The sequence below is a fragment of the Chiloscyllium punctatum genome, chromosome 10 (genome assembly GCF_047496795.1).
Source record: "Chiloscyllium punctatum isolate Juve2018m chromosome 10, sChiPun1.3, whole genome shotgun sequence".
Lineage (NCBI taxonomy): Eukaryota > Metazoa > Chordata > Chondrichthyes > Orectolobiformes > Hemiscylliidae > Chiloscyllium > Chiloscyllium punctatum.
The window spans coordinates 49733611-49752278 of record NC_092748.1 but is presented as its reverse complement, the minus strand read 5'-3'; the positions used below and the strand labels follow the sequence as shown (position 1 = coordinate 49752278).

At 38.1% G+C, this 18668-nt stretch overlaps 1 protein-coding gene across 9 annotated transcripts in view; it reads right to left on the bottom strand.

Moving 5' to 3' along the window:
* Nucleotides 1-18668, bottom strand: part of cerkl (CERK like autophagy regulator) — a 159811-nt gene that overhangs the window by 33690 nt on the left and 107453 nt on the right. For 7 of the 9 annotated variants that reach the window (XM_072579082.1, XM_072579079.1, XM_072579080.1 and 4 more), the window contains 3 exons: nucleotides 13937-13978; nucleotides 13798-13861; nucleotides 8217-8359 (listed from right to left, as the gene is read on the bottom strand). In XM_072579082.1, the coding sequence (XP_072435183.1) occupies nucleotides 8217-8359; nucleotides 13798-13861; nucleotides 13937-13978 (249 nt within the window). The remainder of the gene's footprint in view (nucleotides 1-8216; nucleotides 8360-13797; nucleotides 13862-13936; nucleotides 13979-18668) is intronic. The other 2 variants (XM_072579081.1, XM_072579084.1) reach the window with 1 other exon arrangement.

Here is an 18668-nt window from a genome sequence, read left to right as displayed (position 1 = left end):
TTCCCAAGGTTCTTCCGTTGACAGTATAGTTTGCTATAGAATTAAACCTTCCAAAATGCATTCGCTCACATTTGCCCAGATTGAACTCTATCTACCACTTCTCTGCCCAACTCTCCAGTCTATCTATATTCTCCTATATTCTTTGACAATCCCCTATGCTTTCAGCTACTCCACCAATATTCGTGTCTTCTGCAAACTTACTGATCAGACCAACAATGCCGTCTTCCAGATCATTTATGTATATCACAAACAACAGCGACCCCAGCACTGATCCCTGTGGAACACCACTGGTCACCTTCTCCATTTCAAGAAACTCCCTTCAACTGCTACTCTGTCTCCTGTTGCTCAACCAGTTCATTGTCCACCTAGCTAGAACACCCTGCACACACCATGTGACTTCACTTTCTCCATTAGTTTACCATGGGGAACCTTATCGAACATATGACATCTACAGCCCTTCCTTCATCTATCAACTTGGTCATTTACTCAAAGAACTCTATTAAACTGGTAAGGCACAATCTCTCCCGCACAAAACCATGTTGCCTATCACTGATAAGCCCATTGTCTTCCAAATATAGAGCCTATCCCTCAGTACCTTCTCCAGCAACTTTCCCACCACTGATGTCAGGCTCATTAGTCTATAGTTACCCGGAATATCCCTACTACCCTTCTTGAACAGGGGGACAACAACTCTCCAGTCCTCCGACATGACACCTGTGTTTACGGATGCTACAAAGATATCTGTCAGGGCCCCAGCTATTTCCTCTCTTGCCTCCCTCAGCAACCTGGGACAGATCCCATCTGGTCCTGGGGATTTGTCCCCCTTAATATCCTTTAGTCTACCCAACACATCCTCCCTTCTTATGTCAATGTGATCCAGAGGAAACAAACTTCTATCTCTAATCTCAGCATTCATCACCTCCTGTTCCTCAGTGAACATGGATGCAAAGTAATCATTGAGAATTTCACCCATTCTCTCGGGTTCGACACTCAACCTTCCTTCCTTATCCTTTAGCAGACCAACCCTTTCTCTAGTTATCTTCTTGCCTCTTATATAGGAATAAAAGGTTTTGGGATTCTCCCTAATTCTGCTTGCTAAAAACTTATTTCAAGACCTCTTTTAGCCTGCTTGATTCCTTGTTTAAGATTGGTCCTACTCTCCCGATATTCCTCCAAAGCCTGTTCTGTTCCTAGTTGACTGGACCTTATGTACTCTTCCCTTTTCCTCTCGGCTAGTCGCACAATTTCTCCAGTCATCCATGGATCATGAATCTTGCCTTTCCTGTCCCTTGTTTTCAAAGGGACATGCATATCCTGCACTATCTTCAACCTATCTTTGAAAGCCTCCCACATATCAAATGTGGACTTCCCTCCAAATAGCTGTGTCCAATCCACATTTCCCAGCTCCTGTTGAATTTTGATATAATTGGCAAATGGGACTAAATTAATTTAGGATACTAGGTCATCATGGATAGTAGTTGGACCGAAGGGTCTGTTCCAATGCTATACATCTCTATGGCTTTAAATGTTACTTGCCTACTTGGCAAAAGTGGGGACTGCAGATGCTGGAAACCAGAGTTTAGATCAGAGTGGTGCTGGAAAAGCACAGCAGGTCAGGCAGCATCCAGGCAGTAGGAAAATCGATGTTTCAGGCAAAAGCCCTTCATCAGGAATAGAGGCAGGAAGCCTCCAAGGTGGAGAGATAAAAATCTTGTCAACCCAAGTCCAAATATTGTCCAGATCTTGATATATTTGAAAATGGACTGCTTCAGTATCAGAGGAGTCACAAATGGTGCTGAATATTGCACAATCATTGGGTAACATCCCCATTTTTGACATGAGAGGGGCAAGGTCATTGGTGAAGCAGCCGATGATGGTTAGGCCTCCAACAACCACAATCATCATTCCAATGTGCCACGTAAGATTCCAAATCTCACTTATCCTAGATTTGCTAGGATTCGTTGACGCCACACTCAAAATGTGACCTTGATGTCAAGGACTGTCGCTCTCACCTCACCTCTGGAATTCAGCGATTTTGTCCATGTTTGAACTAAGGTTGTAATGAGGTCAGGAGTGAGTGGCTCCAACCAAACCTGAACTGGGCATCAGTGAGCAGATTAATGGCATAATAACAGATAAATCCATCCATACATTTATAAAAAAAATCAAACTGGCACATGGCAAAATGTGGAATCAAAAGGAGAGTCAGCGTCCATGATCTGAAATTATTGAACCAGAGGTTAAGTCCAGAAGATTGCAAAGTGCCTAATCAGAAAGTAAGGAGGTTCTCCTTGAGCTTGCACTGAACTTCAATAGGACACATTAGCAAGCCATGGATAGAAAAATGAGCATATTAGTATGGTGGTAGAGGGAAGCATTAAGCAATCAGAAGCTCCTGGAATATTTATGGATTTTTGTCTCTAAATATTTATGGATTCAGCAGAGTAATCAGTTAATCTGCATTTGGACTTCCAAAGGGAGAGGAGACTACTTTATGAAAAGGGAAACAATATACAGGCACTACCAAAGTAAGTATAGCGCTGCTTCACCTGGAAGGAGTATTTGGGACCTTGGATGGAGATATGATAAAAGGCACATGTTACACTTCCAGCAACTGCATTGAAAGTGGATGAGGTGTGAGTAGTGGTGGATCAGGGTCCTGTAGAGGTAATGGTCCATTAAAATACTAAATGGGAGGGGAGAGTCAATGCTTTCATTATTGGCATCATTCAGAAGTGACAGTAACAGTGAAACATTATCCTTTGAATATGCAAGTTGGTGGGTTGAAAATTGAGGACAAGAGGAATCCTATTGCAGTTCTGGAAGGGATGGGGTGAGAGCATGTGTGTGGAAAATGGGTTGGACATGAGTGATAGGCTCATCAAATCACAAAAAGGGTGATACTTGGCATGAAAAAAAACCCATCAGAACTACCTTTGTGAAAGCTTACACCATCAGGACAGATGCAGCAGAGAACCCAGAAACTGCAAGTGAGAATGGAGTTCTTACAAGAGGTAGGATTTTAGGAGGCATTAACTTCAGGAGGTTTAGATTAATTAGATTACCGACAGTGTGGAAATAGGCCCTTCGGCCCAACAAGTCCACATTGACCCTCCGAAGAGCAACCCACCCACATCCATTCCCCTACACTTACCCTAACACTATGGGCAATTTAGCATGGCCAATTCACCTGACCTGCACATCTTTGGATTGCAGGAGGAAACCCACGCAGACATGGGGAGAATGTGCAAACTCCACACAGATAGTTGCCTGAGGTGGGAATTGAACCCGGGTCCTGACGCTGTGAGGCAGCAGTACTAACCACTGAGCCACTGTGCCGCCGTTTATTGCAGAAATTGAGGCAAAGTAGTTTAGGAAGAAAAGGGATCATATCAAGATGAAAAAAATGGGTGAAATGGCAAGTATATTGATTTGCTCTCACTTTAATTGTGTGCCGGTTTGAATTTTTTAAAACTGTTTTCACACAGTGGTGTTCAATGTTCCGGCGTTTACTTTCTTGCTGGAAAAATGTTTTGTCTTTTTACACAACCACTGCCATTTCCTTTGCCACTTGTTTCATGAAACCTTTGATACTTAATACCTATTGTCCTCCACACACTCCCAAATCATCTTTGTTCTTCTTTCCCTTCGCCCTTTTCACAACATAACCAACCCATCATATTATGACTCACCTTCAGTTCTGAAGTCATTTCCAACCTGTAAAACTAAATCAATTTCTCTTCATTAATACTGCCAAACCTGTACCTTCCATTTTTATTCCAGATTTTAAACACCTGCAGTATTTTGTATTTTTTTTAAAGCTGCAATTGTGCTGATCAATACTTTTTCTAATTTGTATTTATATTATTGATGCAGCTAATAAATTAAATGGAATTTTAGTTTTGAAGTCATTATCCACAATGCTAAAATGGCCTCTGCTCACGTGTAGACACAGTTCAAATGTTAACTAACCTGGACAAAACACAGCCATTGTACCATCACCATACCATCTACAAGATGCACTGCAGTAATTCATCAAACATCCTCCAGTCAGCACATTCCATACTTCTACCACCCTCTGGGTAAAACTTGTTCTTCTCAGGTCACCTCTAAACTACTTACTCCTCACCCGAAACTTGTGCCCTCAGGTCTGAGGTATGTCTGCTATGAGGAAAAGATTCTCACGATCTACCCTGTCTCTGTGTCTCATAATTTTGTATACCTTAATCAGGTACCACTTCAGCTTTCTCTGTTCCAAGTAAAACAAACCTAGGGTATCCAGTCTCTCCTCATTACCAGGGTTTTTCAACCCAGGCAACATTCTGGCAAATTTCCTTTTCAGTGCAATCATGTCCTTCAATAGTGTGGTGACCATAAATGGAACAGAATCTTCCATTTGTTGCCTAAGCAATGTTTTATGAAGTTTATAACAAGACTTCCTTGCTACTGTATTCCATATCCTGGATAATGAATGCAAGCATTTGCTGACAACTTTAGGGATCTATGGACTGGTACACCAACATCCCTTCCTCAATAGTCCTTAGGTACCTATTATTCATTGTGTATATCCTTCCCTTATTAGACCTTCAAAAATGCATCAGCTAGCACTTGCTGGGATTAAATTCCATCTGCAATATTTCCACCCAAATTAGCAGGTGATCAGTATTAAATTGTTGCCTGAGACTAGCCTCCTCACTTGCAACAATTTTTGTGTCATCTGCAAACTTTTTAATTATACCTTGTACATTCACATCCAAGTCATTAATATACATAACAAACAGCAAGGGTACCAGCACCAATCCCTGTAGTACACAGCTGGTCTCAGGCTCCCAATCACAAAAAAACCATCACCCTTTGTCTCTGATTTGCAAGCCAATTTTGGATCATATTTGCCAACTTGCCTAGAATCCCATGGGCTCTTACCTTTGGGACCTTGTCAAAGGCCTTACTGGAGTCTATGTAAACCATATCAACTGTACTACCTTCAAAAATATGTTTTGGCACTTTTTGAAGAAAATTCAAATTGGTCAGACAGGATCTCACTAACAAATTTGTGTTGACTATCCTGTTCAACCCCTGCCTTTCCAAATGTTGATTAATTTTTTTGCTCAGAATAATTTCCCTACCGCTGACATCAGACTAACTGTCCATAATTACCTAGACTATTTCTACTGCCCTTCTTGAGTAAAAGAACCACATTAGCTATTCTCCAGTTGTCTGGCATTTACTTGTAGCCAGCAAAGTATTAAGTACCTCTGTCAGAGCCGCAGCATTCTCCTCTCCTGCGTCCCATAGCAGCCTGGAATACACTGCATCAGGCCCTAGGGATTTATGTACCTTTATGCTTGCTGAAACATTTAATAACTCCTCCTCATTAACCTTAATATTTTCTAGAAACTTACCATCACAATCGAAATCCCTGGCTACAATATCTCCTATGTGAATGTAGATGAGAAATATTCATTTAAGACCTCACCCACATACTTGGGCTCCATGCACAGATCGATCGCGAAAAGGCCCCATTCTTAGTCTGGTAATGCTTATTCTCAATATACTTATAAAATACCTTAGGGTTTTCCATAATCCTATCTGCCAAAGATACTTCATGGCCCAACTTTGCCCTCCTAATTTCCTTCTTACATTCCTACATCCCCCTACATTCTCTCTGTATTTGAAGGGCCTCCTCTGTTTTTAATATGTTGTACCTGACTATTCTTCTCACTATTCCCTGTGGTGCCAGAAGGTTAACAAGACCCTATACTTCTCAACTGCATTTGAGCCATTCTTCTTGCAAACTGTTGATAACAGTTTTGTGCCAATGGTTGTGGGCCCCTTTCAATCCTGCTCATTTTTTTATTGTCCACATAATCTAATGGGATGGCGATGACTGGCTAATCATCATTTTGCCCCTGACCCAACATTCAGCAAATGCACCTCCACCCAAGATCCCAAACTGACTCTTGATAATCTCATTTCATCTGAACTAATTTCATATTAGTTATTTTAAAAAACCAAAAGCAGAATAATTTCAGGTAATTTCTTCACAGCCTTCTGCAAATACAGCTATTAAATTTATATTTACAATAAATTAATTTTTAAAAATTGCTTATATCCACCAATCTGCTATTTTGAATCAAGGTATTTAAACATAAAATAATTGAGTAGAAAGTGTTCTTTTTAATGAAAGACTATATTTCTTTAGCCTAGTTATTGTATTCCAACTTATCTGATGTTGTTTCTCATAAGAGGCATTTGGATGGATATATGAATAGGAAGAGTTGGGAGAGATATGGGCCAGGTACTGGCAGGTGGGACTAGATTGGGTTGGGATATCTGGTTGGCATGGACGGGTTGGACCCAAGGGTCTGTTTCCATGTTGTACATCTCTATGACTATGGAAGGAGTGAACTGGTAATCAAGATCCATCATACCAAGAGATGCATCATAACGGCCAATTTGTTTCTCTTTATTACTGTTATCTAGAACGAGACAGACTTTCAACAGGTTTTCCCACGAAACTCAAAAATGACTGGTTTCTTAAACACAAACTTATTCTTAGATGGAAAAAAAAAGGATATCGTTATTCAGAGTTAAACAATATCTTCTTTATCCCAAATACAAGCAATCATATGATGAATAAAACAATACAACACTGCAGGGATGATAAGGGCTCTAATAAAGAAAGGAAATAGGAAAAGCACCTCAGTGGGTTAAAATCTGAATACAAACAATACAAACATGACAAGTCCAGCTGATTCCATATCCCCAAGATGCAATTCTGAAAGTTGTAAAATTGATGGATGATCTGTGGATCAGGTTTTAGTTTGGATTAGAAATAGGTTAGACTTAGGTCTTTGAACAGAAGTAACATTTCAGTTTTCGGAGTTTAAGAACAAAGTGGAGATACTGGTTTTAGGAACTTTCTCAGGTTCACAGCAGATACTTTATGGAGAGAGATCTGTGCAACCTGTCAAGCTGTAAGGCTGTAATTTTCAGCTGACTGAAATCTTACCTTTTGCTATTGACTTCTTAAAAGTTTGTTCCTTTAATTGAGATATGTAGTGCATTAGAACAGAAACTTTATTTTTAAGGCTGTTGCAAGGCAACCTTCACCACAGGGACTCCCAAACCAATCTTTTCACAATTAAAACCAAAATACACATCTTTTCTCTCTTAAAAGATTTGCTAGTCTGCTTTCCAATGTTACCTCATTTTCAACAAAAAAGCAGGTGACTAACAGCACTCATTAAACTTGTGACTTCAATAATTACTGCTCATCACAACTCCCAGCAATCAAATGTATCCACAAAACCTTTCATATCCAGAATGGCAAAATAGTTCCATATCCAAGCTCCTCTTCACATTCCTGTGTTTTCCCATCACTAGCATGTAAACATAACATTAAAACCTTAAGTTCTACCTATTAAGAGTTTGCTTACATTATTTTTGGACAATTTTTTATGTGCAATCAACATCTCGTTATAGCAGGGCTGTATGTTCTCAGAACATTTCCTGCAATTGAAGATTTTTATGGTATTGAGTTTAAGACATGGGGAGGAGTATGCACAAGATGGAAGGATATTTTGCTGATAATATTCAGCTTCTACCGAAACCTAAATGAATTGAATTCCATTATGATTACAACATTCTCCTCTGTGAAAATTACCAGAAATGCTGGTCTAATAGATTTGTGCAAACAGCTTATTCTTATAAAACTAATATGTGCTCTGGAGCAAAATCATATTGCAATGCTTAATAACTTCATATTTACAAGACCAGGTTTGTAATTGAAAATCTAATGTGTGTCATACTTTCCAATTCCATATTAAACTTGGGGAACCAACATGATCTGGAGTTTTTAGCATAATATGCACACAGACCTGTCTATTGAATATTTGATGTACATCTTAAACCACCATTTTCCATAATTTCTGATGGATATGATTTGGGTAGATATTTGAAGATCAAGCATATAAATAGAAAACAAAAATAAATGCTCACAAGATATACTTTTCTTTCTCAAGTAAAAAGAAAACTTCAAAAGTAATTAGAGTCTTTTCTAATACCTATGTACATATACACACATATATACACACAAACATACACATATACAACATAACAAACAAAAACTAGTTAATTAATATAAATTACGAAGATGTGATAAACATATAAAGGACAGATGTACAAGCAAGTGAGTCAGCATTTTCAAAGCCCACCTGCTGGTATTACGCCGAGAGGAAGTGGTGCTCTGACAGGCGTGAAGTTGGAATCGATGTCTCTCCCAGCATCAATCTGGGCTCGGAGGAGTAACCCATGGGCCACTTCACTAGCAGTCCCATCACCACCCACACACACAAGACTGTAGGTAACAAACAAATGACAAGAAATAATGGTAAAAGAAACATTGGTTTTACTTATTCAAATAATGCACAAAGTTTTGGGGCGATTGGTAGAAATATGGCTTATTTAATAAAATTTTAATTAGACATTACACTTCTCTTTCTAATATTTGCAAAGCTTTAATTATGTAATTGTAATATTAATTTCTTATAAATATTTAGCTAGCACTCTCACTAGACTTGAACATGCAAAATTCCAAGTAGTTACTTGAAAAAAAAGTTCATATTTTTCTGTTTATACTGTAAGATCTCAAGTTTTAAATTTTCATCAAAATTTGTTCATCAGGTTTGCTGATGGTACTCTGTGACCAGAAGTTTTAAGAGCATCTTAAAGGAGGAAAATGGAGTTGAGAGGAAGAGAGATGGAGAGAGAAAATTCCAAGCTTAGGCAAACCAAAGACATGTGATCAGTAGTATGACATTTAAAATTGGAGGAACTCAAGAGTCCAGAATTAGATGATTGCAGATATCTTGAAGGCTGTGACACTGGCAGAAATTAGAAATAGGAAAGGGCAACACCATGAAAGGAGCTGAAAATTCTTGTGAAGCTGGAGATAACAGAAAATAATCAATAGGATGCAGGAATGAACTTGTAGAGAACCGGATTGTATTGGAACACAGCACTCCTGGGGATAAAAGGATATAGATGGGAAGAAAGCCAAAAGTAAAGGGGAGAGATGTAAAGGTTCCTGGATCAGGTCTCCATGATCCACCCATATATTGCCACAATATCCATCTCCATGTCCCTAAGACACCTATGCCAAGTTAATATTTACATCGACCACCTTTTCTCTCTTCACCTACCACGCTACCTCATTGGGTGCCCATAAGTACGCATGTTCATAGGAAAAAAAAGTTCTATTACTTAAATTTCAATATTGAAATGTACATCTTATTGAGAAAAACAGTCTTATTAATAAATACATATACTAACACTTGACAAGTTGACATTTATTGACAGATAGACGTTTATTGATACTTCTTGACAAGTTAACACTTACACTGAGACTTCAAATAATACTTGACAAGATGACATATGAAGACACTTGACATGTCAACATTTCTGGACTTTTATTGACAGGTCGACACTTAATGATGCTTCTAGACAGGTCAACATATGCTGACTCTCTTGACAGGATGACATTGCTTGACAACTACCTTTGTTCTGTTTTCCCAGAAGGACCAAATAACTTCACAGAAATGCTAGTGAGTTAAGGATGTTTTGAGAAGGAGGAATTGTTGAGAGTAAAAGAGTAGTAGTAATAGGAAAATAGTGCGAGAGAAATTAATGGGACTGAAAGTTGAATACTTCTTCAGACCTCAATCTACGGGCGGCACGGTGGCACAGTGGTTAGCACTGCTGCCTCGCAGCGCCAGAGACCCGGGTTCAATTCCTGCCTCAGGCAACTGACTGTGTGGAGTTTGCATGTTCTCTCAGTGTCTGCGTGGGTTTCCTCCGGGTGCTCCAGTTTCCTCCCACAGTCCAAAGATGTGCAGGTCAGGTGAATTGGCCATGCTAAATTGCCCGTAGTGTAGGTAAGGGGCAAATGTAGGGGTATGGGTGGGCTGCGCTTCGGCGAGTCGGTGTGGACTTGTTGGGCCGAAGGGCCTGTTTCCACACTGTAATGTAATCTAATCTGAGCATAATAGGAATTGGTATTGAAATAGTTCAAGCATTGGTTTTCATTTTCCAAAATTCTGCAGATTCTGAAATGACTTGACAGATTGGGTTGAGGGTAAGCCCACTGTTTAAAAGAAGAACAACAAAGAAAACTGAGAATTATAATCTAGTTAGCCTAAAATCTGAAATAGGGAAAATGCTATAGTCTATAATAAAGGATGTGATAACAGGATTACATAAAGTTAACATGGATTTATGAACGGAAGTTGTATTTGACAAACTTACTGGAGTTTTCTGAAACTGTAACTGGTATAATAGATGAGGGAGAACTAGTAGATGTTGCGCTTTTGGATTTTCGGTAAGATTTTGATAAAGTCCAATTTAAGAGGTTATAGTAAAAAATAATCAAAGCACATGGAATTAGCAGTAATATATTGGCTTGGACTGAGAATTGGTTGCTAGGCAGGAAACAGTAAGTAGAAGTAAAGGGGTCCTTTTTGGGGTGAAAAATGGGATATCACAGGGATCAGTGCTCAGTCCCCAGATATTCAAAATATACTTCAATGATCTGAACAAGGGAACCAAGTGTAATATTTTGAAATTTGCTGCCGCTACAAGGCTAAGTGGGAAACTAAGTGGTGAGAAGAATAGAAAGAGGTTCAAATTTAGACAAGTTGAGCAAGTAGACAAATACATGACAAATGCAGTACGATTGGTTAAAAGTGAAATTGTCCTTTTCAGTAGGAAAAAAGAAAGGCAGAAAGGCAGGGAAATGTTGATGTACAAAGGGAGCTCTGTTTTCTTGTGCACTCATCATGGAAAGCAAACATGAAGGTGCATTAAGCAGCTAGGAAGAAAAATGATGCGTTGGCCTTTGTTGTAAGAGGGTTTGAGTAGAGGATCAAGAAAGTCTTACTGCAGCTGCACAGGACTTTGGTAAGACCACACCTGGAGTAATGTATGCAATTTATGATAATAATATGGTCTCTTTAAAAAATAAAATAAACTTGCATTATGGGAGTACAACAAAGGTTCTCCAGTCTGATTCTTGGGATAGCATGTTTGTCTTTTGAGGAAAGATCAAGGTGATATATTCACTAGATTTTAAAAGATTACTTCTTATTAAAACAAACATAATTCTAACAAGGCTGGACAGATTGGATGCAGAGATAATACTTCCCTTGGCTAGGGATCCAGAACAAAGGGTCATGGTTTGAGGAGGTGGCAGGAGGTCATTTTGGACTGAGGTAAGGTGAAGTTTCTTCACACTGAGGGTGGTGAACCCATGCAATTCTGTGTCACAAAAGGCTAGGGAGGCAATGTCAATGGATATACTTAAGAAACTATTCAGAATATATTTAATATTTCCAGGAGCTAAAGAGTCAATGGATATTGAAAAACAGTGGAAATATGGTGTTGAGATAGAAGATCGGCCATGATCATGTTGAATAGTGCAACAGGCTGAATGGTCTGAATTACTTACTCTTGATCCTATTTTTCAATTATAACTGTTGACAGGTCAACACTTGTTGAAATAAAAGCAAAATACAGTAATACTGGAAAACTGAAATAAACACAGAAAATGCTGGAGAAACTCAGCAGGTCTGACAGCATTTGTAGACAGATAAAAACAGAGTTAAGGTTTCAAGTGTGGCATAACTTCTTCAGAGCACTTATTTACACTTCTTAAATGGTTGACCCTTTTTGACACATCAATACATGTTGATACATGCTGACATGTCAATACTTACCAAGATTTTTTGACAGGTCAATACTTATTGACATAACTTGATAAGCTGGGCAATTCTAAAGTACTGCACGCTTGTTTTAAGCACAATCTCTTCCACTGTTAACAGCTCTAAAGAACACCAGACATCCCCTTCTCTAAATAGGTTATCTGCCAGTCTACTCCTCAGAGGATCCTGAATCCACCTCCAACATAGCTTGGAACCAAAGCTGCAGCACCACAGCTCCCTAAATGTAAATTCTAACTATCCATAATAAATGTACCAAGAACAGACTCCTCTTAGCTGGTCTAATCTCCAAACTCCTAATTCTAGGCACTAGGGATTGCAAAATCTGATTTCAGTTGATGTTGTTGATCAATTAAATGACAAAGTCTTTACAGACACCATACATAAATGTGAATAATGGCCCGTCCTTAATCCTTCCCTCATGAAAATGGGAAATGCCAAGTGCGTTCATTATTTTCACTGTGGTGCAGATACTCTGCATTGATAAAAATTGGAGCCATAGAGTTTAAAGGTAGGGTGTCAAGGCCATGCATTAATTTGGAGACAAGAAAAATGACTTTAAGTTCACCAGGGCAAAGAAACAATATAGATAAGTGTGGATAGAGATGGGAATGACAGGCAGATAGAACACATTAGGAATAAAGCAAAGGGGAGCTTTGAATGAAATGTAGATATTGGAGGGACAAGATAAGGAGATTAGAAAAGGATGGATATTTGAAGTTGAAGATACCATTAGCACTTTTGAAAGAGATGGAGGTGGCAGCAAGCATAGTGCACATCTGAATGAATGGCAAGCTTGAGGCATCAGAAAATACAACTGAGTGATTTAGCAAAGGGTTTTCAGAGGAAGATATATTTGATGGAAATACAGGGACTGCCACTGTTACTTCACAGGGTGAATAATGTAACCTATTGCCAGTTGAGGAGCATTTATTCACAGGTCCTGTTTCTGGTCGGAGCAAGATATCTTTCCATTCATAAACAAAGTAGTCATAGAAGTCTTTTATTGGAGAGATTTTATAGAGTTCACAAAAGTTGGAAATATGGCATGTAAGCTGACTTAATATTTCAATTGGACGATAGTGTGGTTAAGTCAGCAGCGTGTTTTTAGCATGTTGGGCATCACACTGACTTATAGCAAGCTCCTATTTTTAATACATCTGCATACCATGAATTCCCATTATTTCAAAACTGCAAGAGCCTCATTTCACCAAACTCGTGGTTGTTTAATGGGGGCCTGCAACACTTGACTTTGCACAGTTGTTTCCAAGACAGCAGATTTCCATTTTAAATTCTATGATGCAAGGCATTTGCAAGGAAAGGTTTCTATACCCAGCTAAAAATTCAGCACCTTTAGATGCTCCAGATCAAATTAACTTTTGTAGCCTTGTGAAAAGAGTCTTATGTTATATAAGGCAGCAATTGCAGGTTAAAATCATCAAAATGATACACTCAATGTTTTCAATTGTCTTACTAAAGGATACCTCTTGAAACATAAAAAGCTACTCAGTCGTCAAAAGGTCTGACATGAAATATCTCAGTTTTGAACGAATCATCTAGTTGATGGAATTGCAGATGTAAAGGTTTGAAATAGGCAAAACTCAAAATTATTGTTCTTTGCTTCACTAACAAAAGACAACAATATTTAATTCTCAACCACATACAGTCATGTCACATTAATAGATTGTAGACATGAGCAGAAAATATCAAAGGAGAGCTAAACTTGACTTTAATGTAAACAGTGGGAAGATAAACAATTGTATAAAACGGCAATACAGTAGTCCTTTGCAGGACAGTACTGCATCACTGCTAACAGAACAAGTAATTAAATTTCCACCTGCTGTGACTATACACAAAGAGCTCTTTGTCTGACTTTAAAAAATCAATTGCAAACGGATGATTATTGTCATTTCGTATTGCATTATTGATAGAGTATTGGAAATCCATTTGGAGAAGTTACTTTCATCACAGATTGACAGAATTCAACAAATATTTTGACAGCTTTGGTTTAGGGTTTACATACCCATCAAACTCTTGAATATCACATTCCATGAGAACTGAGAAAGCATGTCCTTCATGCTCTGTAACTACAAAAGAGAGACAGTCAGGAATAGAAAATTAAGTAATCTGCAGATTTGACAATTTTAAAAAAAATTTGGTACCTTTGAACTTGTGGTTGCCATCTGTATGAACATATGGTAAGGCTATAAAAGGCAAATTATACTAGAATGTGTATTTTATAATTAAGAAAAAGCAATGCAAACACATAATTAGATGCCAAGGCAGTAAATAATGAATTTTACAAAATACAATACTCTTCTAGAATCTTCTAATTATCTATTTTTAAAATATCATGTAGCTACAGTTTAATTTTGTGCAATTTTACTTAAAAGTTTGAGTTAGAGTAATAAGGAACAGAAATATTACTCAACGTAAAAACATGAAGTGCAGGAAAACACCAGTGACAACATCAAATGATAGTAGGGAGAAGGTGGCAAAGCTACACACCAGAGCCTGAATTCTCCAGAGGATCAAAATCTGTCATTCCACATTGCCATCTCTACTGTGTTTATGCCCTATGTGGCATTCTAAATGCCAATGAAAATGGGATGAGCTGGCATGCTGCAGATGGCACTAAGCATCATAACTGCATTTAGCATTTTCTAGGGCAGCTTTGCCAGAAGAGACGACCCAGCTGGATCTACCCATCAAAGATTTCTGCCGACTGACATGACACTTGCAGATGGATTTTTTGTGTAAGAATGTGCATTATTATTTGCAAGATTACATTAATCTTTCATGCTTGTATATTTTCCGGTACCAGTGTAATTCTGATTATAACTTCAGCAATATATTATTTAGAAAACACAAAGGTTTTCTATCAGATGATTTCGAAGAATCACTGAAGAATTAAAGATACTGTGTATAAAGCCTGATCTCTTTCATATTAAGTGCACGTACATCAATGTACTTGATATAAATACAACAGACTATCAATACATGAGCGGATCACATCTCCTCGAAATTCAGATATATTGGATTAGTAATAATATTTTTCTTTCAGAATGAACAAGACAAAACTGATTAACTATCTTAGTTTGACAAACTCCAGTTTGCAATTAATTGCCAGAATGTCCATCTGCATCACAAAATAATGGCAAATACTCCAGTCATTCCATGTAACTGTAGGGGGAGTTGTGAACAGTTAAACAAATTGGATTATTGGAGCAATGATTTTGACTGCACATGTGGCCCAGTTCTTAAACTCAGTAGAATATACTGACATAACTGTTATTTTACATGAACAGTGTAATTATTCACATCTCAAAAAAGCAGTTTAATAATCTTTTGAAGATGCTATCTGATACAAAATCAAAAACAAAGAATATGCAAAACATACCATTTAAATTAAAAAATATGTTGTGTAATGCGTTCATTTAATTATATTTTTAGAATATTTGTTACCAGGATTATTGAAAGTCAAGTTCATTGACCTTGTGTTATGATGTTAAAACTCACAAATATCATAACAGTACTCAAAGGATGAATAGATTACTTCAAAACGTGGACCATATCAGAAAGGCAAGATAACTATTTTTTGTGTCACTAATATTTTTTAGATTATAGAAGCACTTTTCATCTGCCGACTTTTTTTTATTGTGACCTGACATATCAGAAGAAATGGTTTAAAAATAGTACATTGTCATTCAGGTGTGTTCAACTTGATTCTCTAGCTCCTCATCAAAACAGAAATGAACCTCATTAAAATATTTGAATCAGGTTCAATCACTAAAGTTATGACCCTTATGCAACTATGGCATTTGGTTTCCACTGCCTTTTGAGGGAAAGTATTCCAAAGCCACTCAACCTTTTGAGAGAAAACAAATTATTTTAAAATGGGTGACCCTTTATTTTTAGATGTCACCCCTTTGTTCTAGATTCATCCATGAAGAAACACTGGGTGGAACTTTTCACTGCCTTGAGTGGTGTGGGCAATAGTGAGAAAGTCAGGCAAATATTGCATGAATTGAAAAGAATCAGATTCCAAACATTGAGAAAAAGATTTCTGAGTTACCACTTACAGTTTAAATGGTCAGCTTTGAATCTCATTAATAATTACAGCTTTATTTCCTTCATTTGTATCTTATTATCTAATCTCACCTCTATGCAGCTCCCAATTCTCCAACCCTGCTCAAAGAAATTAGAACGGACGAATTTCTGACATGAACATTAGAACTGTTACCAGGTAACAGCAGCAAAGAGATTACTTCTTTGCACCTTCATCCACTCCACCCTCACCATTTTCCTGCATACTCATTGAACCATTTCCACCTTTTGTTCACTCAAGAGGACATCATCAAACTACCAGTCTCACCATATCATCATGACTGCTTTTAGGACCACTCGCACCACTTCAGCCCTTCAGGATTTTACTTTCATGTTACAAGACATGTATTCCTTGTATGATTGTGCCTGGGTGCTTTGGCTGCAGGGAGAAACATGCGCCTCATGCACAATATAAGATGTTATGGCACTTTGTACCAGACTAGGAACGTGGGTCCCTTTATGGGTAAAGCAGAACAGCTCTATTGTTAATTGAGAGCAGATGATATTCATCAGACTTTGTTTGAAGTGCTATTTGCGTTTGTTCTGGATACAGAAAAGTTCCTTAAGGGAAAAGTGAAAACCATGTTTATCCTAAACTATAAAAGGTAAAGTTGCCATAGTCTTACCAGACCATAGGCCTGCTTTCTCATCACAGAGAGATAACTGGTGATGGTTTAACCTCAGGGTCACCATGCCTCAAGTGAGGGAGAGGCTCAGAAGAAGATTCCTTTGTGCTAAACAGTACATTTATAATAAAAACCAATGTGATTCTCTGAAAGTCTTTTGCTGCCCAATTCAACATAGATGTCAGTCCGTTAAATATAGTTAAGAGCACTTACCTTGATCTCTTTAGATGGGAAGATAAAGAAAGCAGAAAGTAATTCCTGTTTCTTATAGAAACAAGGCTCCTGGTGGCTTTTCAAGAAACAGTACCTGAGTCACATGTAGGATCATGAATAATGTTCATCCACAGGTGTTTGTGAATTAGAGTTATTTAAGCAGTTGAAGAAGTGGAGATGTATACCCTAGTCACTTCAAACATGTAGCAGCAAAGTAGAATAGGGTTTTTTTCTTTACCAGGTACAAGTAAAATTAACAACAAAGTATTTTTGGGACTAGATATAATAGACATGAAAACTGAAGAGTGGACTGGAGACTGCAATACAATTTATGGACAAAGTTTACAAAAAGAATGATTTGTTAGAAGTCTATGAGGCAGAGTCAATATTTGATAAATTTAAGGAGAGACAATCAGTCCATGAAAGAATGCATCATGAAATTGGAGATATATATTATATCATGAAATATAATTGAAATTATATAAAATACAAAAAGTCAATTTGGAAATTCTGGAATCTGTGCTAGCATTTAAGCGATTAGATTGTGCACAAATCTCACACGTGGATAGACATATGCTTTTGACAGATGTTCAATTTTGTGGTAATAACTGTTTTTGAACAAGTGGCTGTTGCTCTGAAAACATTTTTAGAGAGATAGTTATTTTCTGCCACTTCACAGGAGAATTAGATTAGATTACCTACAGTGTGGAAACAGACCCTTCGGCCCAACAAGTCCCACCGATGTTCAGAGTTCTCAGCAATAAAGAGAATGGAATACTCTCGACCCCCGAGGCTCCCAGCCTCATTCCCGATTAAGCACTTTTTCCCAAAACATTGATTTGCTTGTTCCTCAGACGCTGCTTGACCTGCTGTGCTTTTCCATCACCACACTCTTGACTCTAATCTCCAGCATCTGCAGTACTTGCTTTCATCGAGCCAAAATTTAAGAAGGGCTAGACACAGGTGCCTGCATAAGGATAGAATTGCTGAAAGGTATTTTTTCGTGGGCAGGGTGGGGAAGAACGGGTTGCAACTTTAATAGATGTCTGAATCAAGAGAAAATGCAGAATTAAAGTGATGGCTGGCAACAGATGAGTCCCACATTGCCATGGAGAATAATTGATCGGTATTTTTAATATATTCTAACATCTCATATCAGGAATTGTCCAAATATTAGAAGCAATCACATTGTTCTGAAGGATGAAGAGCAACAAAAGATTGTATTAGTAGCAAAACTTTAAGTTGGCCCATGAGTATCTTTGTTGCTGATTTATTCAATTCTACTCTACTAGACTTTATCTGAAACTATAGCATGTGACTTTTGTTGCCTGAACTGCTATTTGGAAAACCTTGGAAAAGCAGACAAAAATTGTGTCATAGAATATATAATCTGCTTTCAATTTTGGAGTTACAATTGATTGTCAAGTAAGGTTAAATCTCACAGGATGCAGGGACAGCTAGCCAATTGGATACAAATTGGCTTGAAGATAGGAGACAGAGGGTGGTAGCAGAGGAAGTCTATGATCAGCGGTGTGCCACAGGGATTGATGCTGGGTCCACTGATTATTCATAGAAATGATTTGGATGAGAATTTTTGGAGGTATAGTTAGTAAATTTGTGGATGACACCAGGATTGATGAGGGCAAAGCGGTAGATGTGATCTATATGGACTTCAGGAAGGCATTTGACAAGGTTCCCCATGGGAGACTGGATCTCACGGAATACAGGGAGAACTAGCCATTTGGATACATAACTGGCTCAAAAGATAGAAGAGAGAGGGTGGTGCTGGAGGGTTGTTTTTCAGACTGGAGGCATGTGACCAGTGGATCGGTGCTGGGTCCTCTACTTTTTGTCATTTACATAAATGATTTGTGTGCGAGCATAAGAGGTAGAGTTAGTATGTTTGCAGATGACACCAAAATTGGAGGTGTAGTGGACAGTGAAGAAG